This window comes from Ursus arctos, unplaced genomic scaffold (assembly GCF_023065955.2).
Source record: "Ursus arctos isolate Adak ecotype North America unplaced genomic scaffold, UrsArc2.0 scaffold_7, whole genome shotgun sequence".
Taxonomy (NCBI): domain Eukaryota; kingdom Metazoa; phylum Chordata; class Mammalia; order Carnivora; family Ursidae; genus Ursus; species Ursus arctos.
Window position 1 is genome coordinate 33,378,240 of NW_026623089.1, and position 26,716 is coordinate 33,404,955.

The following is a 26,716-nucleotide window of genomic DNA, read 5'->3' on the forward strand; positions in this document are numbered from 1 at the left end:
TATATATGATACTATGTAAACGCACACTTATCATGAAGATCATTCTCTCAATTTTCCTAGCCATGATTCTGTTGATCACATCAATGGCAGCGAGCATCCTATCTCCTCCCAAATCACAACCCATGGCTTTTCCATGTATACAGATTTGGCCACAGATTGAATTTTTTTCTTAAACAACAATTAGATTTTAAGAAATTAAGAGCATAATATTTGTTACCTTACTAGCCACTGTCAATGAAGTCTTGAAAATATGCTTTAGTTGACTGTTGATTTTCAGTATAGACACCATTGTGGGGGATAAAACTGTTTCCAGTGAAGTTAGAAGGTCAGTCTTAAGTACATCCTGGTTAAAAAGAATATTTTCACTTCCATAAACCTGGCTGGTTAAATGACAGTATCTTAAATACTTTGTTAACACATGCATAGTGAAATTCTAAGTTTCCATTCTCTAATCTTTATAGCCTATAGAGCCTATTTGTTTCTAGAGTTTCTATTCATCAAGTTACTTAATCCTACTTATAGTAATTAAGAAAATGGTCATGTAGCATACGATAGATTCTTAAAAGTCTAATGCAACAGAAGTCCAAAGAATTCAGAAGAGGGGAAAATGACAATCATTTGATAAGATTTCAGCATGCAAATAAAGGGAGTTTCTTAAAAAACTGCACAAGTACATTTTAACAAATTTCAAACAAGTTAAGGTTACTAGTCAAAAAGGCTAAGACCAAATAGCCTTCAAAGATAGGCTTTGAGCTGGAGGTATTTAACTTTGAAGACCTGGTGACATATTCTATTATATGTACCAACTGAGCATCTGTTAACTTTGTCAAATTTGGGTGACTGATGAAATCTATCAAATAGTGTCATATAAGCACTGAATCTAGGCAGTGTCAACTAATATTTGCAGTTATTCACTTGGAAAATGTTCAACAAACATCATTAGACTTAAAAGGGAAGGCAGAGAAACTAAATGAAGAAAACAAGAAATATGGCCAAGGACTTCCTAGGCAAATCATACAATTACAAAATAAAGAGTATTACCCAAATCAGTTATGAAGGATATAATACTAGTATAACTGGATGAGTGGCTTCTATAGAACTATGAAAAAGAGCCTTACAGCTAAGAAGGGCTTGATCACACAGATATGACTCCAAAAATTGTCATATGTGTTCCCAGAATTCTAGCAGTTCTTTTTCTTGCACTTTTCCGTATTACCATAATTTTAAAATTAAACATCTCATAATCCCCTCTGGTTGGGTCAACTGTAACACCAGTATAACCATTCCAGAACACTTGCGGAAAAGATGATTTACCAATTTCTGAGCGAACTAACAACTCATGGGTTACCTGAACTGATCTGGTGCTAAACTTGCCCTTTCTAGTTATTAGGCTTATTAATTCCTGCTCTTAATGTTACAAGATATAAGTGAAAAGAGTTTCAAATGTTGGTTAAATGCATTTGGAAGTTAATCTTTCTGGGAGAGAAAAAACAGTGGAGAGATTTGCTTTTAAAAATATAAATCTGGGGGGTGCCTGGGTGGCTCAGTTAGTTGGTTAAGCGTCTGCCTTTGGCTCAGGTCATGATCCCAGGGTCCTGGGATGGTGCCCTGCATTGAGCTCCCTGCTCAGCAGGGAGTCTGCTTCTCCCTCTCCCTCTGCCCCTCCTCCCCACTGTGCTCTCTCATATGCGTACTCTTTTTTTTTTATATAAAGTTTTTTTTTTTTAAAGATTTTATTTATTTATGTGACAGAGAGACAGCCAGCGAGAGAGGGAACACAAGCAGGGGGACTGGGAGAGGAAGAAGCAGGCTTCCAGCGGAGGAGCCTGATGTGGGACTCGATCCCAGAACGCTGGGATCACGCCCTGAGCCGAAGGCAGACGCTTAACGACTGCGCTACCCAGGCGCCCCATATGCGTACTCTCTTTCTCTCAAATAAATACATAAAAATCTTTAAAAACAAATTTTATATATTTATATATAAATATATAGATATAAATCTGGGGCACTGGGTGGCTCAGTCAGTTAAGCATCTGCCTTCGGCTCAGGTCATGATCCCAGAGTCCCGGGATCAAACCCCGCATTGGGCTCCCTGCTCCCTACTTCTCTCTCTGCCCTTCACCCAGCTCATGCTCTCTCTCGCTCACTCTCAAATAAATAAAATCTTAAAATGTATACATAAATGTACTCTTAAAGTGATGTTTATAACCATGTCTGTAAAGCTTAAAATGAAAGAGCAGAAAACATTGTTTTTGAAGACTTAGCAGAGTAACACTTGAAAAATACTTTAAAATATTTACTAACAATCAATGTCTGAAGTACGGTTTTACTTTCTGCTGCTAATGATTGTTCTTTAAATATCATATTAGATATCTGAGAAACACGTATAGACACATTTTCTGGAACAGATGTGAGAGATCCAAGTGCTGTTGTAGTAATTGTGTCTAATGCAGAGACACTGGAAGACAGCAGGTTACCTACACCAAAAAAAAAAAAAAAAAAAAAAAAAAAGATACAAACTTTGACATAAATATATTAATACAGTTAGAAGTACTTTAAATAGGTTGAGAAAATTATATCCTCGTGGAAATTTATAACGAACTTAAAATAATTGGCTCATTACATCAGCTAGGGAATATTTCAAATATAAATTACTTTCTAGAGTATTCTGCAAGCACATGACATATTTGTCAGTTTATCAGACCCATCTCTATAGTTCACAGTAAACCAAGAATCACTGTGATCTCCAGCTACAGGCAATCACAGTATTATAGTAGGTAAAAGAGGTTATAAAATCAATAAACCAAACTTAAGAGTGGTTGGCTTAGAGCGACTAGACTCTAGGGGATTTTTACAAATTTTTACATTTCTATATCTTACAAGTTTTCTATAGTGAAGATAATACTTTCATACTAAAAAACTAATACTTAAAAGTTTTTCCCTGGGTGCCTAGGTGGCTCAGTTGGTTAAGCCTCTGCCTTCCTAGGATCGAGCCCTGCACCAAGCTCCCTGCTCAGCAGTGAGTCTGTTTCTCCCTTTCCCTCTGTCCTGCCACCAGCTTGTGCTTGCTCATTCGCTCTCTCAAATAAATAAATAAAATCTTCAAAAAAAAAAAATGAGTTTTTTTCCTCTAAATGAAGGTAACAACAATGGGTATGGTTAAAGCTTACTTTATCAAAAACAGGAGAAAAAAAAGAAAAAACTTTTTTTAAAACAAATTAAGATTTGTTTTAATTCAAAGGCAGTAAAAGCATTAATCCCTAGTCTGAACAGACAGTGTGTGCATTGGAGGGGACTAGTGACATGGTCACCTGAGTTTTTTAAGATATTAAATGATCAGTTTTGAAATTAGTTTCACACTTACCACACAAAGACTAGAATAATTAGAAATGCTTGAGCTTACCAAACAAAGTCTTGTGAGCCTCTAGCATGGCCTTTTGTTTTGAGCTGCTATCCTTAATTAATTCTTCCATTCTACTAAACAGACTATTCAGGTTTTTGCCAAAAATATCCTGAGCTTCTGCGTTGTGCTGATCAATCGCCTTCTTACGATCCAGTTTGGAATGGAGACCAGATACATCTTTTGTAGTTTCTTCAACAGTGGTAAGCAACTAAATATGATTTTTAAAAATAAATGTTGATAAGATGGGATGTGACAAAAAGTCTAATGAAAATATCTGTGTTACATAGTATTTCTCCTGATGAGAACTAGTAAGTTTTAGACATGCTCATTTATCCAGTTGCCCAGAAATTTCCCCTCATCTAACAATCTAGGCAAGGAAAGTGATTTTGCCAACCTAATAATTATGCTTCCTCACAAATTCTTCTATTATGCGTTACTATTTCCTCTAACATGAACCTAATAAACAATTCTTTCAACATCTCCCATCATTAGAAGGTGCTAAATTCTTTATGACTGATTAGTTGCAATCATGACCAAAGGGGAAAATATTGCATCATTGTTCTCAATGTCCCTAAAGTACATTCAAATCCTTTTCTATATACAAAACTTCAGGAATGTTTTTTTCTTAAGTCAGAAACTCTAGTGAGGAAAATTCAGATGAAATAGTAAAATAATGTTCTTTAAATTGGCAGAAATATCATTTGGGGTGGATCAATAGAATTTCACAGTTAATGCTTAAGCAAAGAAAAGTTACTTCTACCCATTCTCTAATTTCTACTTCTACACATTCTCTAATTTCTAACTTCTAATCTCTAACTTCTAATTTCTTCAATGCAAGTACAAATCAAAACAAAAGACAAACCCTGCTGGCAGCATCATGAAGTTTCTCCTCAGTACTTTCCAAAGCTGATGTAATATACTCTTCTTCAACAAGCTTTAATTTAGTTTCTTGTAAATGTTTCTGAGTGGTTTCAAGTTCCTGTGTCTTATTTTGCAGGTCAGATTTACACTGGTCAAGTTCATTTTTGTTGTCCATAAACAACTCTGTAACCTATATATAACATATAAACATTTTTTTAAGAATTACAAAATGCTGAACTGGTTGCTGAAACACCTGGCTAGTTCATAATATAATAAGACAAGAATCAAACAAATTATTTCCATGCAAAAGTTGTGACAAGTAGTAACAAGTTACCAGGTAGGTTAGTGCATTTTATATAGTATCTGGTCTCTTTCTATAAATTCATTAAAAACTTTGAGATTAAATAACAGGTCTAGTGTAGTGGTGTTAGCTCTTTAGGTTCCTTTCAACACTGACAATGTGAGGATGGCACAGAAAGGTCACGTCTCGCCACCTTAGTTATTCAACATCTGGTTTCTCCTAACATCTGCATTCCCTCATCTAATACACATGTTAATGAAATCAGTCATTAATAATGAATGTCTCAGCATTCATTATTTAGCTTTAACAATAAAACCACACAGTTCAGTTAATTTCTTATAGTGCTGTCTTAATGTGTCAAAATAGACAGTTTCTTCATCATTGATTATAGTAAAATTAGGATACAACTTAATTTTAGTATAAGAGTCAGCAAGAAAAAAAAATCTTAAAGAAAAAATACTGGGGGGGGGGGCTGGCTCAGTCAGTAGGGCACATGACTCTTGATCTCAGGTTTGTGAGTTCAAGCCCCACACTGGGCATGAAGCCTATTTAAAAAAAAAGAAGTGGCTTGTCTGAACTGAGATATACAGATGAAGCACACATGGGATTTCAAGACTTAGTACAAATTAAAAGAATGTTAAAAAAAAGGGGGGAGGGGTGCCTGGCTGGCTCAGTCTAAGTAGAGCATGAGACTCTTGATCTCAGGATTTTGGGGATGTTAAGTTCAAGCCCCACAATGGGTGTAGACATTACTTAAAAATAAAAAATCTTTAGAGGCATCTGGTTGGCTCAACCAGTGAAGCATGCAACTCTTCATCTCAGGGTTGTAAATTCAATCCCCATGTTGGATGTAGAGATTACTTAAAAATAATAAAATCTTTAAAAAATAAAAATAAATTAAAAATCTTAAAAAAAATCAGGTCCTTCAAGTTCTGAAATTTTCTTTTAATATTTGCTTTTCATGTAACATGTAGTACTGTTTTGTTTTGGGTTTTTCATTCAATACTGTTTTAAATGCTTACCCTACTTAGCTCCTCCTCAACGGCACCAATTTTGTCAATCAATTCTACAATCTGTTCCTCTTGAACAGTTAGTTTTCCACTCATGGCTCTAAAATAAAGGTTAATATGAAGTTAACAGTTAATATTTTTTTCTAATTCCTTTAAGACTTATTCTAATAAACCTGTGGCAGTTACACATCATCTCTACCATTTATCACTATGATGATGATGCCCAAGTGTCAATAAGCAACGAATACAAATTACCAAAACCGAATGTATTCCTTGTCCTTGTTTTATAAATGGACTATTCTTCTTGTGACCTCCATTTTGAAACTGAGAATCCCTACCTATGAGGGAAAAAAGCATGTGTATGTATAAAATTTGAGAAGCTACAAAGCTGACAAAGGACTGTAACTCACTAACGTAGAGATAGGGAGGGATACAACCTAAGTGTCTGCAATCAGGAATATGGAGTATAAATGGACCCACAAAATCCAAGAAAGGCTTGGGACATGAAGGCGTCAGGTGTCACAGGAGGAAGGGGTGAGATAAGGGGCTAAAATGGAGAAGTGAGTTAAAGTATATATACAAAGCAATTATACCTCCTACCCCTTGCACACATACCCCAATATGCACCCCAACACACACCACCACTGATGTTTTACTAAAGTTATGCAAGAGGTAATGAATGGGGAAAACATGGGACCTCTCTATTTTTCTTGCAACTTCATGTGAATCTATAATTATTTAAAAATTAAAGTTTTTTAAAAAATTTTTTAACTATTTGATAACTACCTGTTAATGTCAAAAGAAAAAGAAGCATTTACAAGAAAGCAATAGATATAAAGATTTTAGTTACTGTCACATACGTAAATTTTATTTCAAATACCTTGTTATCAGAAAATGATTATGCTTGGAAATTGATTTCTATAGCCAAGGTCTTACCTAAAATTTTCTTCAGAAATGTATACCCCATTTTTCTCACGGGCTGCGGCAAGATCCCGTTTCAGTCGCTCTATCTCTTCTGTATATTCCTACACAAGAAGAGCATTGTAGAACATTGTAGGTGTCAATTTAGCATTTAACTTTTTTTTCATTCATTTTTGGGAGGATATGTAACATATAAAACATGCACTTAGCCCTTTCATGTTTTTTAAAACATGAAAAAGAATAAAAAGTCATAATACTTTTCATTCAATATTTATCTGTTTAGAATAGAGTCTTTCAACAGCTTAAATAAATAAATAAATTCTTCAAAAAAAAAAAAAAAGCCATATAAAGAACATAAACTACAGACTGGGAGAAAATGACTGCAAACCACATTTGTGACAAAGGACTAGTATCTAAAACATATTAAGAACTTTCAAACCACAAAATTTTTAAAAATCCAAATAGCAGGGAGCCTGGCGGGCTCACCAGTGGAGCGTGTGATTTTTGATCTCCAGGTTGTGGGTTCAAGCCCCACGCTGGGTGTAAAGATTACTTAAAAACAAAATTCTTTTTAATTCCTTTTTTTTAAAGGCGGGGGGCAGAGGGAGAAGGAGAGAGATCCTAAACAGGCTTCACACCAAGCTCAGAGCCCAAAGCAGGGCTTGATCTCATGACCCTCAGACTGAGACCACGACTTGAGCCAAAATCAAGTCAGACACCCAACTGACTAAGCCATCCAGGCGGCTCCCCCCAATTTTCTTTTTAAAGATTTATTTATTTGAGAGAGAGACAGAGAGAGAGCACAGAGGGAGAGAGAGAGAAGCAGACCTATATAAGGCTCAATCCCAGGACCTTGAGATCATGACCTAAGCCAAAATCAAGAGTCAGATGCTTAACCAACTGAGCCACCCAGGCACCCCCCAAACTCTTTTTAATAAAAGTATTAAAAACCCAATTAGAAAATGGGCCTAAAGACATGAATAGACATTTCATCAAAGAGGATATGCAAATAGCAAATAAGTACATGAAAATATGCTCAACACCATTAGCCATTAGAGAAATGCAAGTTAAAACTATAGTGAGATATTTAGCACCTATTATATTCATCAGAATACCTAAAATAAAAAATAGTTACAACACCAAATGCTGGTGAACATATGGAGTAACTAGATCACTCCTACATTGCTAGTGGGAATATAAAATGGTACAGCCACTCTGGAAAACAGCTTGGCGGTTCTTTAAAAAAAACTAAATATTCAGTTACCATACCCAACAACTTACACTCCTGGGCAATTATTCCAGGAAAAATGAAAATTTATGTTTACACAGATACCTATAACCAAAATGTTCGCAGTTCTACTTATAATTGTGAAAACCTGAAATCAGCCAATATGTCATTCAACAGGTAAATGGTTACACAAACTATATGTACGATATATACATACCATGGAATACTACTCAGCACTCAAAAGGAAATACCTACCAATGTGCGTAACTCAGGTGAATCTCTAGAAAATTCTGCTTAGTAGTGAAAAATGCAATCTTGAAAGTTTACATACTGTGTGATTCCATTCAATAACACTTTGAAATGGGAAGTTTAGATATAGAGCACAGATTAATGGATACCAGAGATTAGGGAGAGGAGGTGGGAGTAGGAAGGAAGTGATTATAAAAAGGCAATATGAGGGACCCCTATGGTGATGGAACTGCTCAGTATCTTAACTACGGTGGTTGATCCACAAACCTACACATGTGACAGAATCGTACAGAACTAAATACACACACGCATAAATGAGTACAAGGGAAACTGAGGAATAAGATGAATGGACTGTTATTAATGTCAATATCCCTGTGGTGATACTCTACTGTAGTTTGACGAAATGTGCTAAGGATCTTTCTGTATTATGTCTCTCAATTATCTCGATGAAAACTTCAATTAAAAAAAAAAAACCCAGGGCGCCTGGGTGGCACAGCGGTTAAGCGTCAGCCTTCGGCTCAGGGCGTGATCCCGGCGTTGTGGGATCGAGCCCCACATCAGGCTCTTCCGCTATGAGCCTGCTTCTTCCTCTCCCACTCCCCCTGCTTGTGTTCCCTCTCTCGCTGGCTGTCTCTATCTCTGTCGAATAAATAAATAAAATCTTTAAAAAAAAAAAAACCCTATCAAGAAAAGGAAGACAAGGGGCGCCTGGGTAGCGCAGTCATTAAGCGTCTGTCTTCGGCTCAGGGCATGATCCTGGCGTTGCGGGATCGAGTCCCACATTGGGCTCCTCGGCTGGGAGCCTGCTTCTTCCTCTTCCCTGCTGTGTTCCCTCTCTCGCTGGCTGTCTCTCTCTCACATAAATAAATAAAATCTTTAAAAAAAAAAAAAGAAAGAAAAGGAAGACAAGCCAGACTGGGAGGAAATACTTACAAATCATCTCATAAAGGCTTGTACCTGAAAGATATGAACAACTCTTTACAACTTAATAATAAGGGACGCCTGGGTGGCTCAGTCAGTTAAACGTCTGCCTTTGGCTCAGGTCATGATCCCAGGGTCCTGAGATTGAGCCCCACATGGGGCTTCCCTGCTGAGCAGGAAGCCTGCTTCTCTCTTTCTCTTTGCCCCTGGCCTCCATTCTATCTCAAATAAATAAAATCTTAAAAAAAAAAAAAAAAACCAACTTAATAATAAGAACACCAACTAAAAATTGGGCAAAGAATTTAGATAGAACTTTCACAAAAAAGATATACAAACAGATAATAAGCATGTGAAAAGTAGTTCATATCATTATTCATTAGGGGAATGCTAATTAAAACCACGCTGAGGGTACAATTATACACTTATTAGAATGGCTAACATTAAAAAAAGACAGACTATAACAAGTGTTGGAGAGGATGTGGAGAAACTGCAACCCTCACACATTCACTGCTAATGAAAATCTAAAGTGGTACAGCCACTTTGGAAAACAGTTTCTTAAAGAGTTAAACATAAACTGTGCAACACAGAAATTAAACTGCTAGGTATCTACCTAAGAGGAATGCAAATACATCAACACAAAGATTTATATGCTAATGTTCATAGCAGCAGTATTGTTAATAATCCAAATGTCCATCGACTGGTGAATGGATAAACACGATGTGTTATTATCCATTTAATGGAATACCATTCAGCAATAAAAAGAAACAGTCTATTAATACATGCTACAACATAGATGAAGCCCTTATGTTATGCTAAGTGAAAGAAGCCAGATGCAAAAGATTAAATATTGCATGATTACATTTAAGCAATGTCTGGAAAGGGCATATCTACAGACAAAAAGTACATCAGTGGTTTACTGTTTGCAAAGGGGCAAAGGGGAACGTTATAGTGATAGAAATTTCCAAAGTAGATTGTAGTGATGTTGCACAACTCTATAAGTATACTAAAAATCATTGCATTGTAGGCTTACAATGGAGTGTTATGGAAATTATACCCTAATGTGTAGTAATTATACCACATTAATGTATGGTAATTATATCTTAAAGCTAGAAATAAATAAATATTCAAAATGTAAATAATTGCAAATTTTGCGGACTTAATAGAGCTGGTAAAGTCACCATATTAGCATTAGAAAAAACATTTTAATATATTAGGTAGTTAATTAAAATCATTAGATGAAAAGACTCACCACAAGGAAGTGAACAAATCTTTTAACAATTATCTATTTCAGTCCTTATTTTCACATTTGTCAAACAGTACATTGCTCCACAAAATTCAGTTACCTTAATAAGAGCTCTTTTGGTGAGTTTCTGGTTAACTTCAGGCTTATTTAGTATATTCTTTGCTCTATGAGCATATTCCAATGTACTCAGTGTTTCCTATGAAGAAAAGAAAATGCTAATTACTAAAGATATAAGAACAATGTAGTTCTGTTTTCTAAAATGTACTATAAAATAACTTACAAGAAAAAAAAATAACTTACAGAAAATAATTTATGGTTATATCTAACCTAAAAATCTATCACCCACTAGGACCACTATACCCAATCTTTACAAGGAAGTTTGTTCAAAACATCCTTTCTCCCCTTCTTTCCAACTTTCAGGGTCTTCTTAGGGCAAATTATCATAAAGTTGAAGACCCCTCCCCCCTGCTTATGCACACACTCTCTCTCTCAAATAAAGAAATAAAATCTTAAAAAAAGAGAGGGAGGAGTCCAAGAGGCAGAGGAGCAGGAGGCTTAAATTTCATCTGGTCCCAGGAACTCAGCTAGATAGCTATCGGACCATTCTGAACACCTACAAACTCAACTGGAGAATGAAGAAAAGAATAGCAGCAACTCTATGAACAGGAAAGCGACCACTTTCTGCAAGGAACCCAGTTTAAAACAGGAGTTGAGGGGCGCCTGGGTAGCGCAGTCGTTAAAGCGTCTGCCTTCGGCTCAGGGCGTGATCCCGGCATTCCGGGATCGAGTCCCACATCGGGCTCCTCCGCTGGGAGCCTGCTTCTTCCTCTCTCACTCACCTGCTGTGTTCCCTCTCTCGCTGGCTGTCTCTCTGTCACATAAATAAATAAAAAAAAAATCTTAAAAAAAAAAAAAAAAATAAAATAAAATAAATAAATAAATAAATAAAACAGGAGTTGAGCTCCAGCTCAGCGTTCCAAGATGGCGGAGGAGCAGGAGACCTAAAGTTCGTCTGGTCCCAGGAATACAGCTAGAGAGCTACCAAACCATTCTGAATACCTATGTACGCAACTGGAGAATGAAGAAAAGAGTAGCAGAAACTCTATGAACAGAAAAGCGACGACTTTCTGCAAGGAGGAGAAAAGATGGCGGAGGAGTAGGAGACCCTTTCTCAGCTGGTCCCAAGTCGAGCTGTATATCTACCAGACCATCCTGAAAACCCACAGAATCAGCCCGAGACACAGGAAGATACACCTGGATCCTTACAAACGAACATCTCCAGCGCTGAGTACTGAGGTACGAAATGGGGAGCTGTGAATCCGCGCACAGATATAGGAAAATAAACAGAAGGGGGAGGGAGCCTCTGCACTCGGGGGCTGGGAAGCAGTAGCCACCTGCACTGGGGAGCGGGCCAGACTCGTGGACCGGCACCCGTGAGAGAGCAGACTGAGACCGTGAGCCTGGGAACACGCGCGACCAGATTGAAAACCGGAGCTCTGGAGCGCACACTCGAACTAGACTGAAACTGAGAGCTCGGGAGTGCGCGCAACCAGACTGAAAACCGGCGCTCCAGAGCGCATGCAAACCACACTGAAACAGGGAGATTGGGAGCGCGCGCGGGAACTGGGGGCAGCTAGCGGTATTAGAAACACAAAGGACAGAAACGAGCCGGCCCTGGAAGTGAGGGCTGGGACTCGGGCTGTGGGGTGCACATCCTGGGATGATGCAGGGTTTTTAGCAGCACTGACAGAAACAGAGTTAAAGTGGCCAAGAGAGCTCAGTGGAGAGCGGACTGCGATCTCTCTGTTCTGAGACAAAGGCTAGGATACGCCCACTGCTGCTCTGACTCTCAGAAGAGGCACAGAAAACCGCCTGGGAAAGCCGCCAGAGAACAAAAGCCCGGAAATACCGGCTCACATTGTGCCCATCCCCATCCCCCCTCGCAGGGGACGGGGCAACTCTACCCAAACAGAGTTGCCTGAATATCAGCGCGGCAGGCCCCTCGCCCAGAAGGCAGGCTGAAAAATCAGGAAGCCGACATCCCTAAGGTCCCTATAAAACAAGTGCACACTGCCTGTGTCCTGGTCAATAACTTGGTCTCTGGGCATCCCCGCAACCTCTCCTCCTGAGAATAATGAGGAGGAGAAATCCCCCCCAGCAAAGAAAAGATAATGAGTCTGTGGCCTCTGCCACAGAACTGATGGATATAGATATAACCAAATTGTCAGAAATGGAGTTCAGAGTAACAATGGTCAAGATGATGTGTAGGCTTGAAAAAACAATTAATGAAAATATTAATGAGAATATAGAATCTCTAAGGGCAGAAATGAGAGCGAGTCTGGCAGAAATTAAAAATGCTATGAATCAAATGCAGTTTAAACTAGACGCTCTGACAGCCAGGGTAAATGAGGCAGAAGAACGAATTAGTGAATTGGAGGATGGGATGGTAGAAGAGAAAGTTAAAACAGAAACTTGCCTCAAAAAAATCCAATCTCAAGAATGTAGATTATGGGAGATTACTGACTCAATGAAATGTTCCAATGTCAGAATCATCGGCATCCCTGAGGGGGTGGAGAAAGAGAGAGGTCTAAAAGAGATATTTGAACAAATTGTAGCTGAGAACTTCCCTAATCTGGCAAAGGAAACAAGCATTCGTGTTCAAGAGGCAGAGAGGACCCCTCCCAAGATCAATGAGAACAGGCCTATACCACGTCACGTCATAGTGCATTTCACAAATATTAGATCCAAGGATACAGTATTGAAAGCTGCCGGGGGAAGAAAATCCTTACGTACAGAGGGAAAAATATCAGAATAACGTCAGACCTGTCTACAGAGACCTGGCAGGCTAGGAAGGGTTGGCAGGGTATTTTCAAAGCTCTAGTTGAGAAGAACATGCAGCCAAGGATCCTTTATCCAGCAAGGCTGTCATTCAGAATTGATGGAAAGATAAGGACCTTCCAGGATCGGCAGAAACTGAAGGAATTCACAACCACCAAACCAGCCCTACAGGAGATATTGGGGGGGGGGGTTCTATAAAAGTAAAAAGGCCCCAAGAGTGATACAGAACAGAAATTTACAATCTATAGAAACAAAGACTTCACAGGCAACACGACATCATCAAAATCCTATCTCTCAATAATCACTCTCAATGTAAATGGCCTAAATGCTCCCATAAAACGCCACAGGGTTGCAGATGGGATAAAAAGACATGACCCATCCATTTGCTGTCTACAAGAGACTCATTTTGAACCTAAAGATACATCCAGACTGAAAGTGAAGGGATGGAAAACCATTTTTCATGCCAGTGGACCTCAAAAGAAAGCTGGGGTAGCAATTCTCATATCGACAGATTAGATTTTAAACTAAAGACTATAGTGAGAGATACAGAAGAACACTATATTATTCTTAAAGGATGTATCCAACAAGTGGATATGACAATTATAAATATCTATGCCCCCAACATGGGACGAGCTAGATACACAAGCCAACTCTTAAACAGAATAAAGAGACATATAGATAATAATACATTATAGTAGGGGACCTCAACACTCCGCTCTCAGCAATAGACAGATCACCTAAGCAGAAAATCAACAAAGAAACAAGAGCTTTGAATGACATATTGGACCAGATGGACCTCATAGATATATATAGAACACTACACCCCAGAACAATAGAATACTCATTCTTTTCGAATGCATATGGAACTTTCTCCAGAATAGACCATATACTGGGTCACAAAACAGGTCTCAACCGATACCAAAAGACTGAGATTATTCCCTGCATATTCTCAGATCACAATGTTTTGAAACTGGAACTCAATCACAAGGAAAAATTTGGAAGAAACTCAAACACTTGGAAACAAAGAACTGTCCTGCTCAAGAATGATTGGGTAAACCAGGAAATCAAAAATCAATTTAAACAATTTATGGACACCAATGAGAATGAAAACACATCAGTCCAAAACCTATGGGACACTGCAAAGGCGGTCCTAAGGGGAAAATACATAGCCATCCAAGCCTCACTCAAAAGAATAGAAAAATCTAAAATGCAGTTTTTATATTCTCACCTCAAGAAGCTGGAGCTGGACCAGAAGAACAGGCCTAACCCACGCATGAGAAAGCAGTTGATCAAGATTAGAGCAGAGATCAATGAATTAGAAACCAGGAGCACAGTAGAGCAGATCAACAGAACTAGAAGCTGGTTCTTTGAAAAAATAAATAAGATCGATAAGCCACTGGCCAGACTTATTCAAAAGAATAGAGAAAGGACCCAAATTAATAAAATTATGAATGAAAGGGGAGAGATCACAACCAACACCAATGAAATAGGAAGAATCATTAGAAACTTTTATCAACAGCTTTATGCCAATAAATTAAACAACCTGGAAGAAATGGATGCCTTCCTGGAAATCTATAAACTACCAAGACTGAAACAGGAAGAAATTGATTATTTAAACAGACCGATTAATTATGAAGAGATTGAAGCAGTGATCAAAAACCTACCCAAAAAAAAGTCCAAGGCCTGACGGAGTCCCTGGGGAATTCTACCAAACATTCAAAGAAGAAATAATACCTATTCTCCTGAAGCTGTTTCAAAAAATAGAAACAGAAGGAAAACTACTAAACTCATTCTATGAGGCCAGTATTACCTTGATCCCCAAACCAGGCAAAGACCCCATCAAAAAGGAGAATTACAGACCGATTTCCCTGATGAATATGGACGTCAAAATTCTCAACAAGATCCTAGCTAATAGGATCCAACAGTACATTAAAAGGATTATCCATCGTGACCACGTGGGATTCATCCCTGGGATGCAAGGGTGGTTCAACATTCGCAAATCGATCAGTGCGATAGATCATATCAACAAGAAAAGAGTCAAGAACCATATGATCCTCTCAATTGATGCAGAAAAAGCCTTTGACAAAATACAGCATCCTTTCCTGATTAAAACCCTTCAGAGTGTAGGGATAGAGGGTACATTCCTCAATTTCATAAAAACCATCTATGAAAAGCCTACAGCGAATATCATTCTCAACGGGGAAAAGCTGAAAGCCTTTCCCTTAAGACCAGGAACACGACAAGGATGCCCAATCTCGCATTATTCAACATAGTACTAGAAGTCCTTGCAACAGCAATCAGACAACAAAAAGGGATAAAGGGTATCCAAATCGGCAAAGAAGTCAAACTATCTCTCTTTGCAGATGACATAATACTCTATATAGAAAACCCAAAAGACTCCACCCCCAAACTACTAGAACTTATAGAACAATTCAGTAATGTGGCGGGATACAAAATCAATGCTCAGAAATCAGTTGCATTTCTATACACTAACAATGAGACTGAAGAAAGAGAAATTAGGGAATCCATTCCATTTACAACAGCACCAAAACTCATACATTATCTTGGAATTAACTTAACCAGAGACGTAAAGGATCTATATTCTAGAAACTATAAATCACTCTTGAAAGACATTGAAGAAGACACAAAAAGGTGGAAAAATATTCCATGCTCATGGATCGGAAGAAGAAACATAGTTAAAATATCTATGCGACCCAGAGCAATCTACACTTTCAGTGCCATCCCGATCAAAATACCAATGACATTTTTCAAAGAACTGGAACAAACAGCCCTTAAATTTGTGTGGAACCAGAAAAGACCCCAAATTCCAAGGAATTGTTGAAAAGGAAAAACAAAGCTGGAGGCATCGTGTTGCCGGACTTCAAGCTATACTACAAAGCTGTGATCACAAAGACAGCATGGTACTGGCACAAAAACAGACACATAGACCAATGGAACAGAATAGAGAACCCAGAAATGGACCCTAGGCTCTTTGGGCAACTAATCTTTGACAAAGCAGGAAAAAACAACCACTGGAAAAAAAGACAGTCTCTTCATAAATGGTGCTGGGAAAATTGGACAGCTACATGCAAAAGAATGAAACTTGACCACTCTCTCACACCATACACAAAGATAAACTCCAAATGGTTGAAAGACCTCGATGTGAGACAGGAATCCATCAAAATCCTAGAGGAGAACATAGGCTGCAACCTCTTTGACATCGGCCACAGCAACTTTTTTCATGACACATCTCCAAAGGCAAGAGAAACAAAAGATAAAATGAACTTGTGGGACTTCATCAAGATAAAAAGCTTCTGCACAGGCAAGGAAACAGTAAAAAAAAACTAAGAGGCAGCCCACGGGATGGGAGAAGATATTTGCAAATGACACTACAGATAAAAGACTAGTATCCAGGGGTGACTGGGTGGCTCAGTTGTTAAGCATCTGCCTTTAGCTCAGGGCGTGATCCCAGAGTCCTGGGATCGAGTCCCACATTAGGCTCCTTCGATGGGAGCCTGCTTCTTCCTCTCCCACTCCCCCTTCCTGTGTAGCCTCTCTCGCTGGCTGTCTCTCTCTCTGTCAAATAAATAAAATCTTAAAAAAATAAAAAATAAATTAAAAGACTAGTATCCAAGATCTACAAAGAACTTCTCAAACTTAATACATGTGAAACAAATAATCAAATCAAAAAATGGGCAGAAGATATGAACAGACACTTTTCCAATGATGACATACAAATGGCTAACAGACACATGAAAAAATGTTCAAAATCATTAGCCATCAGGGAAATTCAAATCAAAACCACCTTGAGATACCATCTTACACCAGTTAGAATGGCAAAAATTGACAAGGCAGGAAACAACAAATGTTGGAGAGGATGTGGAGAAAGGGGATCCCTCTTATACTGTTGGTGGGAATGCAAGTTGGTACAGCCACTTTGGAAAACAGTGTGGAGGTCCCTTAAAAAGTTAAAAATTGAGCTACCCTATGATCCAGCCATTGCACTACTGGGTATTTACCCCAAAGATACAGACATAGTGAAGAGAAGGGCCATATGCACCCCAACGTTCATAGCAGCATTGTCCACAATAGCTAAATCGTGGAAGGAGCCGAGGTGCCCTTCAACAGATGACTGGATTAAGAAGATGTGGTCCATATATACAATGGAATATTACTCAGCCATCAGAAAAAACGATTACACAATATTTGCAGCAACATGGACAGGACTGGAGGAGATTATGCTAAGTGAAAAAAGTCAAGCAGAGAAAGACAATTATCATATGGTTTCACTCATTTATGGAACATAAGAAATAGGAAGATTGGTAGGAGAAGGAAGGGAAGAATGAAGGGCAGGTAAACAGAAGGAGGAACGAACCATGGAAGACTATGGACTCTGGGAAACAAACTGAGGGCTTCAGAGGGAAGGGGGGGTGGGGGACTGGGATAGGCCGGTGATGGGTATTAAAGAGGGTACATATTGCATGGTGCACTGGGTGTTATATGCAAGTAATGAATCATGGAACATTGCATCAAAAACTGGGGATGTACTGTATGGTGACTAATATAACAAAATAAATATTAAAAAAAAAAAAGAAACTAGGAAAAAAAAATCTTAAAAAAAAGAAAGAGAAAGAAAAATGAAAAAAAAATTTAAAGTAGTGACCTAGAGCTGGGAGTGGGAGGAAATGGAGAGTGATTCCTAATGGGTTACAAGGTTTCTTTCTGGGGTAATGAAAATGCTCTAAACAGACTTTAGTGATGGTTGTACAGCTCAGCAAATATATTAAAACCATCGAATTACATACTTTTAATGGGTGAATTTAATGGTATATGAATTATATCTCAGTAAAGATGTTTTTTAAAATGAAAGGGGAATTAGAGACCTTATAAAACCTTTTCTAACTCCATTTAAAGGAAACAATCACAATAAGAAATTTCACCATCTTTTTTGCTTCTCTTGGTTTTACCACATGTTCTCGCACATCCAACCCCATCTTCAGTGCCCTCTAATAACTTCTACAACACTAGCATTCACTTAACCCACTTTTAAGTCCTTAATTAAATCTCCATACCCCGCCCCCCCTTCAGGGTCCCTGCTCAGTAGGGAGTCTGCTTCTCCCTCTACTCCTCCACTCCACTCACTCTCTCTCTCAAATAAATAAAATCTTAAAAAATCTTCACACCCCATGTAACCATCCACTGCTAATGACCACAGCAATTTCTTTTGAAGACTGTGTGGGAAAAGCCATTAAGTAATTGGCTTTTTAAGATTAAAAACTCTGCCAGGAAGAAGAAAGACAATTTTTTCCAGTGGTGTCTTCCTCTATGTCCATGTGCAATATCCAGGTTCTTTTACTCTTGCTTAGAATGAATAAAGCCAATTAATGAATTTTTTAAATATGTGATAAAAAAATAAAAATCAGGAAAATAAAATAAAATATATGATAGCTAAATAAGAATTATAGCTCCTACACTTGCAGATACCTATTAAAGAGCTTACCTCAAGATTGAGAGATGCAGGAGAAATTGTTGCAATTATAGATGTTCTTGTACGTCCCCCAAGAGAATCCTGGAGGATTCTAGTTAGTTTAGACTCTCGATAAGGAACATGAGGTGTTCTTTCTACAAGAGCAGTAATAACCCTTCCCAAAGTCAAAAGGGATTGATTGATATTTCCAGCTTCCCGAGCTCTCTTGTCAACTGCTCCAGAACGGCCAATGTTCTCACTTCCTGCAAGATCAACCTTGAATTTCACAAATAAGAGTAAGTTGTTAGTTCCATTGGATTTGGACACAACGACTTTCATTCTCAAATGCAATATATCAAATAGCCAGCAAGATAATTTTTTAATAATTAACAATCCACTACAAAGCTAATTACCTAGTGACTTCAAAATATTGTCTAGAAGTACAGAATTTCAAGCTGCTCTGAGGTGGTCGAGAATGAAACAATTGAGGGGCACCTGAGTGGCTCAGTCCATAAACATCCAACTCTTGATTTCGGCTCAGGTCATGATCTCAGGGTGGTGAGATCAAGGCCACATTGGGCTCCTCGTTCAGTGGGGATTCTGCTTGAGATACTCTCTCCCTCTCTCTCTGCCCCCTCTCTCCTCTAAAATAAATAAATCTTAAAAAAAAAAAAAAAAGATTCTCTCTCTCCCTCTCCCTCTGCCCGCCCCAGCCTCTCTCTCTCCCTCTGCTCCCCCAACCTCTCTTCCTCTAAAAAAAAAAAAAAAAAAGAAAGAAACAGTTGAAAAGAACTCCCATATGATCCAGCAATCCCACTTCTAGGTATATTATCCAAAGGAAATGAAATCAGTACCTCGAAGAGATACCTGCACCCTCATGTTCAATGAATTACTCGCAATAGCCAAAATATGGAAACAGTGTCAGCTGATGAATGAATAAAGATATGGTATACATATACAATGGAATATATTTATTTAGCCACTAAAAGAAGGAAATCCTGCCATTTGTTACAACACGGATAAACCTAGAGGACATAATCCAAAGTGAAGTAAGCCAGACAAAGGACAAATACTGTATGATCTCCCTTATGTGTAGAATTTGTCAGGGTGGGGGGTTCACTGAAATGGAGAGCAGAATGACGGTTACCAAGAGCAGGGGAGTGGGGAAGAAGCAGATGCTGGTCAAAGGGTACAAGCCTTCAGTTATAAGATGAGAAAACTCTGGGGATCTAATGTACACTATGGTGACAACAGTTAATAATACTATACTGAAATTTCTAAGAGTAGACCTAAGCGTTCTTACCCTCCCCAAAAAAGTAACTATGTGAGGTGAAGGATATGTTAATTAACCTGATTGTGGTAATCATTTCACAAAGCATACATATATCAGATCATCACATTGTACACTTTAAATATGTAATTTTATTTGTCCTTTAAATATGTAATTTTATTTGTCCATTATACCTCAATAAAGCTGGAGGAAAAAAAGAGAGTGAAACAGTATTATTAAGGTAGATACTTACCAAGTTCAACTTTCCAATTTTAACAAGCTCCTCTCCATCAATTGTAGTTTCTTTCATATGTATTGTAACAGAGAAAACTGAGTGGGAACGACTAGAAAACAAGATCAGGTTGCCTAGTCATTACAATGTAAAACATTATTTGCTTTCTATAAAATATTAAAAAGAGCAAAGAAAGATAAAAATCCACAAGGTAGAGAAAGATAGTATCAGAGAGGAGACATTAATAAGATTTTGGAAGACAAAGGGTAGACAGAACAATGCTTAGGTTTTTGCTTCCTTGTACCTGCTGCCTACAGAGGGGACCCCAATAAGAAACTACCTAAAAGACTTAGGAACTAGAATTCTCAGACCTCTAAAAGCTGGCTGTGGGGTTGGGTTGGGACGGCTGCCTGGTATGTCAGAAGAGAAGGCTTGCAATCAATCTTCCTATTTATAAGAATCTCTTGAAATAGGTCATTACTATAAATTTAAACAGTACCACAGAAACCATCAGATTACTTGCCTTCAGTGTCAACTGTTGTAAAATATATTGTTTTGCTTTGAGAATTCATCAGAAATAGTTAATACCCTCTCTTGAAAGGCAAATAGTAAATAGCAATGATTACAGAAATACTACCAGATAATTACCACTAGACCGTAAAGTGTTCCAATGTCTACCTTATTCTATGTACTGACATTCAGCTTTTATCTGAGGGATACAAAAATTATATAGACAACCAAAGACCTCTTTTATTCCTGTATCAATGACATTAGGTGAACAACACTGTTTGTTAATGTCAGTGATGGGTAGTGAGGAATATGGTAATTTTTAATTTTATTTGTACTTCTCGTGTTACTTGGAAAGTTTTACAATAAGAATCACATTTTATTTATTACTTAAAATTACAGAAAAGGAGAAGGGCACAGGAAAAATATAAAGAAACTATAAACCTGAATTCAATATACATTTTATATTTTTCTACTAGTATTTACCCATTCCTAATCCAAGATTATGGAATTAATGCAATTAAGCATAGAACTCAACTCTGATTTTGGAAAATTGAATGTTTTCCTTCACTTTTCCACATACATTCATAGACCTTTACTCAAGTCTACATATAAAAACATGAGTCCAAGAGGGCCCTGGGTGGCCCAGTCAGTTAAGCGTCTGCCTTCAGTTCAGGTCATGATCCCAGAGTCCTGAGATCAATTAAGTCCAGAGTTGGGCTCCTTACTCAGCAGGGAGTCTGCTTCTCCCTCTGCCCCTCCATATACCGGCCCCCTCCCCCGTCATGCCCGCATGTAAACTCTCTCTCTCTCTCTCAAATAAATAAAATCTTAAGGGTCTTAAATTATACAAATTTATGAAAAAGCAGGAATTTCTTTAAAAGGAAGGTATTTAGAGAAAAGAAATATTACCCAGTCTTAAACTCATTCCTCCAAATTCTATATAATTTTTTAAATGGAAAGCTATTATAGGAAAATTTAATTAAAATAATAAAATCACCCATAATTTCATGACTTTCATTATTTTCACATTACGTTATTTTTCTTCTTTCTTTAAATGCATACACAATTTTTTATAGAGTTGCAGAAATTTCCAGTTATAAGAGAGCAAAGAAATAAGAGAGCTAATTCTTTTTTTTTTTTTTTTTTTAGGTTTTATTTATTTAAGTAATCTCTTACACCCATTGTGGGACTCAAATTCATGATGCCGAGATCAAGAGTCACATGCTCTTCTGACTGAGCCAGCCAGGCACCCTGAGATCTATTACTTTTCTTTTCTTTTTTAAAGATTTTATTCATTTACCTTACAGAGAGAGACACAGCGAGAGAGGGAACACAAGCAGGGGGAGTGGGAGAGGGAGAAGCAGGCTTCCTGCTGATCAGGGAGCCTGATGCAGAGCACCATCCCAGGACCCTGGGATCATGACCTGAGCCAAAGGAAGACGCTTAACGACTGAGCCACCCAGGCACCCCCTGAGATCTATTTCTAATAATTATTTTATAGGTCAGGGAAAGTGATATTCAGATAAGTTCACTTATTTACCCGAAGTCACATATTTGGTTAACTGCAGAACTAGAACTAAACACAAATATCTAGCTCCCAATCCATAGCTCTTTTCATTACACTCTGAATACTTCCTTCATTACACTCTGATGCCCTTTAAAGACGAGCAGAGAAAAAAATCACCTGACTTAGTAAACTGCTTTTCTACAATTTGGGATTCATTCTATACAGGGTGCTATCAAACATGCCCCTTTCTATCCTGGAAAGCCAGTGTTAGTGACCATGTCTTCCCATATTAAACAAAGTCATCTGAAAAAAGTTTAAATAATGTACAACCTAAATATATGTAATTTTTGTCAATCATACTGCAATAACGCTGGGGAAAAAATTTAAATGAAGCCATTTGACTTTCTTCTAATTCTTAAACCATGGGCTTTCAAACTTTGTTCTAGGTATCCATGGGGGCCCCAAAAAAGTGCTCAGGGAAAACCTTCATGGGGCTGAGGAGGTAAGCCTCCAAGCATCCCACCCTCAAATCGACTACAACAGGCATGTATTAATCTAGGCTTTTTTTTTTTTTTTAAAGATTTTATTTATTTATTTGACAGAGACAGACAGCCAGTGAGAGAGAGAACACAAGCAGGGGGAGTGGGAGAGGAAGAAGCAGGCTCCCAGCGGAGGAGCCTAATGTGGGGCTCGATCCCGGAATGCCGGGATCACACCCTGAGCTGAAGACAGACACTTAAGGACTGCGCCACCCAGGCGCCCCTAATCTAGGCTTCTGTGTACGATTTCATTTGAGAAAAAATAATCTAGTTTATAAAGTTTAATACTTCTGCTCGAATTCGACTTGTCTTTGTTCTCCTTTCAGCATTCTTCCAATACTAGTGCTTGCTTCTAAATCTCAAGCCAGTTACTAAACCATGAAATGAAGCATACTTACAATCTAGGTATGCGACTCACATTCTTTGACCTGCCCCAATTTGACTTCCCACTTTAAAAAGAAAATGGAGTGGTAGGGTAAGGACACTAGCTTTCTTACCTGGAGTATGCATTCATCAGAGTTGCTGCAGTTGTCCGTTTTGCTGCCCCCTTTTCCAAAATCTGATAGACTTCATCCTTGTTGTGTACTGTAATTTCTTCTAAACCTTTAATTATCACCCCCCTCTGACCAAATACAAAAGATCATCCATTAGACTGGTAAAAAGCATATATATACCGATTTCTCAAAGCATCACACATTAAAATCCAGAGACATTTCATTCTCAAAGACTGAGTTACCTTATTACGGGGATCATCAAACATCTGTAGTCTCTCAGAAACATCAGAAGATGGATTAAGGAGATCAAAAAGTTCTTCATTATAGATTTCCAACAGAGACACTTTGACTGAAAATTCAGTACCATTATCAGTAAGTTTCTCAAAAATTTGATGAAGAGTACGTGGAATTATACCAGCCAAGGGATCCTGAAATTATAATATTAAAAGGACTAAAATAAAGGAAGAATGCCAGTTACTATGGCAGTTAAAACACATATAACAAGGAACTCCTTTATGATATATTTAAACACAGCTATGTCAAGGGCGCCTGGGTGGCTCAGTTGGTTAGGCATCGAACTCTTGGTTTCAGCTCTGGTCACGCCCTCTGGGTCATGGGATCAAGCCCTGAGTTGGGCTCCGCACTTATCACGGGGTCTGCTTGAGGTTCTTTCCTCCTTCCTCTCCCTCCCCCTCTGCTCCTCCCTCCACTCACATGCTCTCTTCTCCCTCTCTAAAATAAATAAAATCTTTAAACACAAATATTTCAAAACAAGAAAAAACTAACCAAATATTAGAGAAGCCAAATCATTTATAAGAGTTTATTCATCAGTAATTATTTTTCTTTGTATCTTCCACAAGTCTGTCCTATCCATCAGCCACTTCATGCCTGAGTATTACATAGAAACCAACTGAACTAACCTACTTAGAAAGCCAAGTTTAATAATTCTTTCTAACTTGTCTCATGAGAACATTAATAATACTACCATGTTAACAGAAAAGTGGCCCATCTAACAGTATATTTCCTAATTCTAACTTAAACACAGTTGTTTCTCAAATATCTAAGCATCTGTAATAAAATTATTATGAATTTCTAAATTTTGAAACTGTCCTTTAAGCCTATTCCTTATTTCCTATGGTTACAATGCCATAAGTTTATTATCCATGCTTAAAGTTATTAATGCCTCAACTATGTAACTGCTAGAAAAAAGGATCAACTTAAATGTTAACAATTTGGAAAATTAACTTAGTCATTAAACTCACTTAAACACACTAGATGAAAATCTTTGTAAAACGTACTATGTGCTTTCTATACTATCCAACAACATACTCTTAATTTCTTAAATACTCAAGGTCATTGTTGATGAAATACCATGCTGCCCCTGGCTATGTTAACTTTATGACACTCACTCCCACACTGCAAAGCCTTCCCTTTCAAGCCGTACTCACATGCCAATTTTCCACAATATCCTGCTCCAACTATTCTGTCCCAAACAGACCCCTCTCTTATCACTTAACCGTGCCATATGTATTGGTCCTTTCTCTCCTAAAGACACTACGTTTCTTAAACAGGAACCATACCATACACTTTAATTTTACTAAAATAGTAGTTTATCCTACCATCATGTTTGACATGGGTATACTGATCTTCTCTATTTCAAGAAAGCAGTTTTCAACCAAGTTTTTTATTCAGTTATATTTCAGCCACTTTAGAAACAGAAATCTATTATAAACAATAAATACCTCCTCCCAAGTGTACTCTTCATTAGGTGACCTCTCACCTTCCATTGTAAAGGTTTTTCCAGTGCCAGTTTGGCCATATCTGTCAAAATTAACAAAAGTGGTAAATAGAAAACAAATACATGCATTTAAACTTTTTCACAATTTGAAAAACAGTGTTTTACTCACGCAAAAATAGTGCAATTATAACCCATAATAACTTCATCCAGAATTGGACAAACAACACTTCGGTAAACATCAATTTGTTTAGTAGAAGCTCCAAAAACCTATCCAAAAAAAAAAAAAAAAGAAAAAAAAATCAAAGCAATTCTTCAGTTAAAAAATACTTCAAAATTACTTTAAGAATTTTGTTTTTAATATATTAACTCATTCAACCCAATAGAAACCATTTGACAACTCAAAGAGTCAATTGAAACTTGGAATTGTACACTAGAACCTAGAGGAAATATGTATATGAGAATAACTTTACATAGTAACTAATAAAGGAGTAGCAGCATTTTAAGAAATAGGGACCAGGGGCACCTGGGTGGCTCAGCAGGTTGGGCATTGATTTTGGCTTAGGTGGTGATCTTGGGTTGGTGAGATCAAGCCCCATGTTGGGCTCTGCACTCAGCACAAGTCTGCTTGTTACTCTCTCTCTGCTCCCACCCCACTCCTGCACATGCTCTCTAACAGATAAATAAAACAAAAAAAAAAAAAAGAAGAAGAAGAAGAAGAAGAAAAAGAAAAGAAAGAAATAGGTACCATATCAAAAGTATATGTTTTCCTTGAGCTCTTGTCGGCCAATCCTCCAGTTCGTACACTAACTTCTTTTCGTACATGATCGCATTCTACTACAGAATGGGCATTAGCTTTTCGTTCTGCCAAATTAAATGGTCTATAAAAAGAAATGTACAAAGTTATTTAAAAACTCTTAGTTATATTACAGATGACATTGTCATTAATACCTTAGACAATAACAAAGTGAAGTTTTTTGACAACACTATTGGTGACAAGGATAAATGGGGGACTAAATGATACTGCTAAAGCAAACAGCAGAATTTTTAGTTTCAACTCCCAGAAATAAAAAATAGGGTTTTTTTTTTACTTTCAAAGACATGTAAAACATGACAATTCTGACAGCTTCTTGGAGTAGATGCTAACACAATTAACTTGTAAAAAAATACGAAACTTATTTTTCAGAATTCTATTTCCACTATTCCTAGAGTCTGAGAAAGTTAGGTTATGATGTAATAGAAAGAACATGCCAAATTTGTGTTCAAAATACTAACCTGTCAGTTAGTACTAACCTGGCACAAGATAAAAAATAGATAAAAATAATGACAAATACACTGAGTATTTACCATGTGCCAGGTACTCACTACTCAAAATGCTTCATATGTGTTAACTCGGTTTGTCTTAGTGGGGAATAGCAACATAAAACAAATGATGATAAGAGAAGTAATGTTTAGAAAGGGTATGTAAAGGGTGCTATAGGAATATATAGCAAAAATGTAATTGATTGGGACAGGGAGGGGTGGAGGAAGCATGGGTGATGGGAGAGACTCCCAAAGGAATTAATCTTCTAAGCTAAATTCCTTCTTGGGCTTTCAGTAGAGTGAGGACTCTTGATCAAGTCTGCTTGGACAATGTAGCCCTCTGTGCATACTTCCCCATTTGAAAAACGAGGCTAAGTAATAGCACCAACCTCACAACGTAGGAAAAGAAATCCTGCTTAGGGGCGCCTGGGTGGCTCAGTGGGTTGAGCGTCCAACTCTTGATTTCTGCTCAGGTCATGATCTCAGGGTTATGGGATTGAGCCCTGTGCCGGCTCTGCGCTGGGTGTGGAGCCTGCTTGGGATTCTCTCTCCCTCTCCCTCTGTCTCCCCAACCCCCTACTCACTCACACACGTGCCCCCTCTCTCTCAAAGAAAAGAGAGGAAAAGAAAAGAAATTCTATTTAGTTTACAGTTTCCCAATGGCTCCTACTGTGCTTGGCACATA

At 37.9% G+C, this 26,716-nt stretch overlaps 1 protein-coding gene across 1 annotated transcript in view; it reads right to left on the bottom strand.

Moving 5' to 3' along the window:
• KIF11 (kinesin family member 11) overlaps positions 1-26,716 on the bottom strand; it is a 48,513-nt gene that overhangs the window by 16,909 nt on the left and 4,888 nt on the right. Inside the window, exons 2-15 of the mRNA XM_026481658.4 lie at positions 25,478-25,610; positions 24,902-24,999; positions 24,737-24,815; positions 23,237-23,422; positions 22,998-23,122; positions 19,966-20,056; positions 18,476-18,718; positions 10,238-10,333; positions 6,512-6,600; positions 5,588-5,675; positions 4,266-4,454; positions 3,404-3,611; positions 2,305-2,477; positions 218-343 (exon numbers count right to left, since the gene is read on the bottom strand). Coding sequence (XP_026337443.2) covers positions 218-343; positions 2,305-2,477; positions 3,404-3,611; positions 4,266-4,454; positions 5,588-5,675; positions 6,512-6,600; positions 10,238-10,333; positions 18,476-18,718; positions 19,966-20,056; positions 22,998-23,122; positions 23,237-23,422; positions 24,737-24,815; positions 24,902-24,999; positions 25,478-25,610 — 1,924 coding nt within the window. The remainder of the gene's footprint in view (positions 1-217; positions 344-2,304; positions 2,478-3,403; positions 3,612-4,265; positions 4,455-5,587; positions 5,676-6,511; positions 6,601-10,237; positions 10,334-18,475; positions 18,719-19,965; positions 20,057-22,997; positions 23,123-23,236; positions 23,423-24,736; positions 24,816-24,901; positions 25,000-25,477; positions 25,611-26,716) is intronic.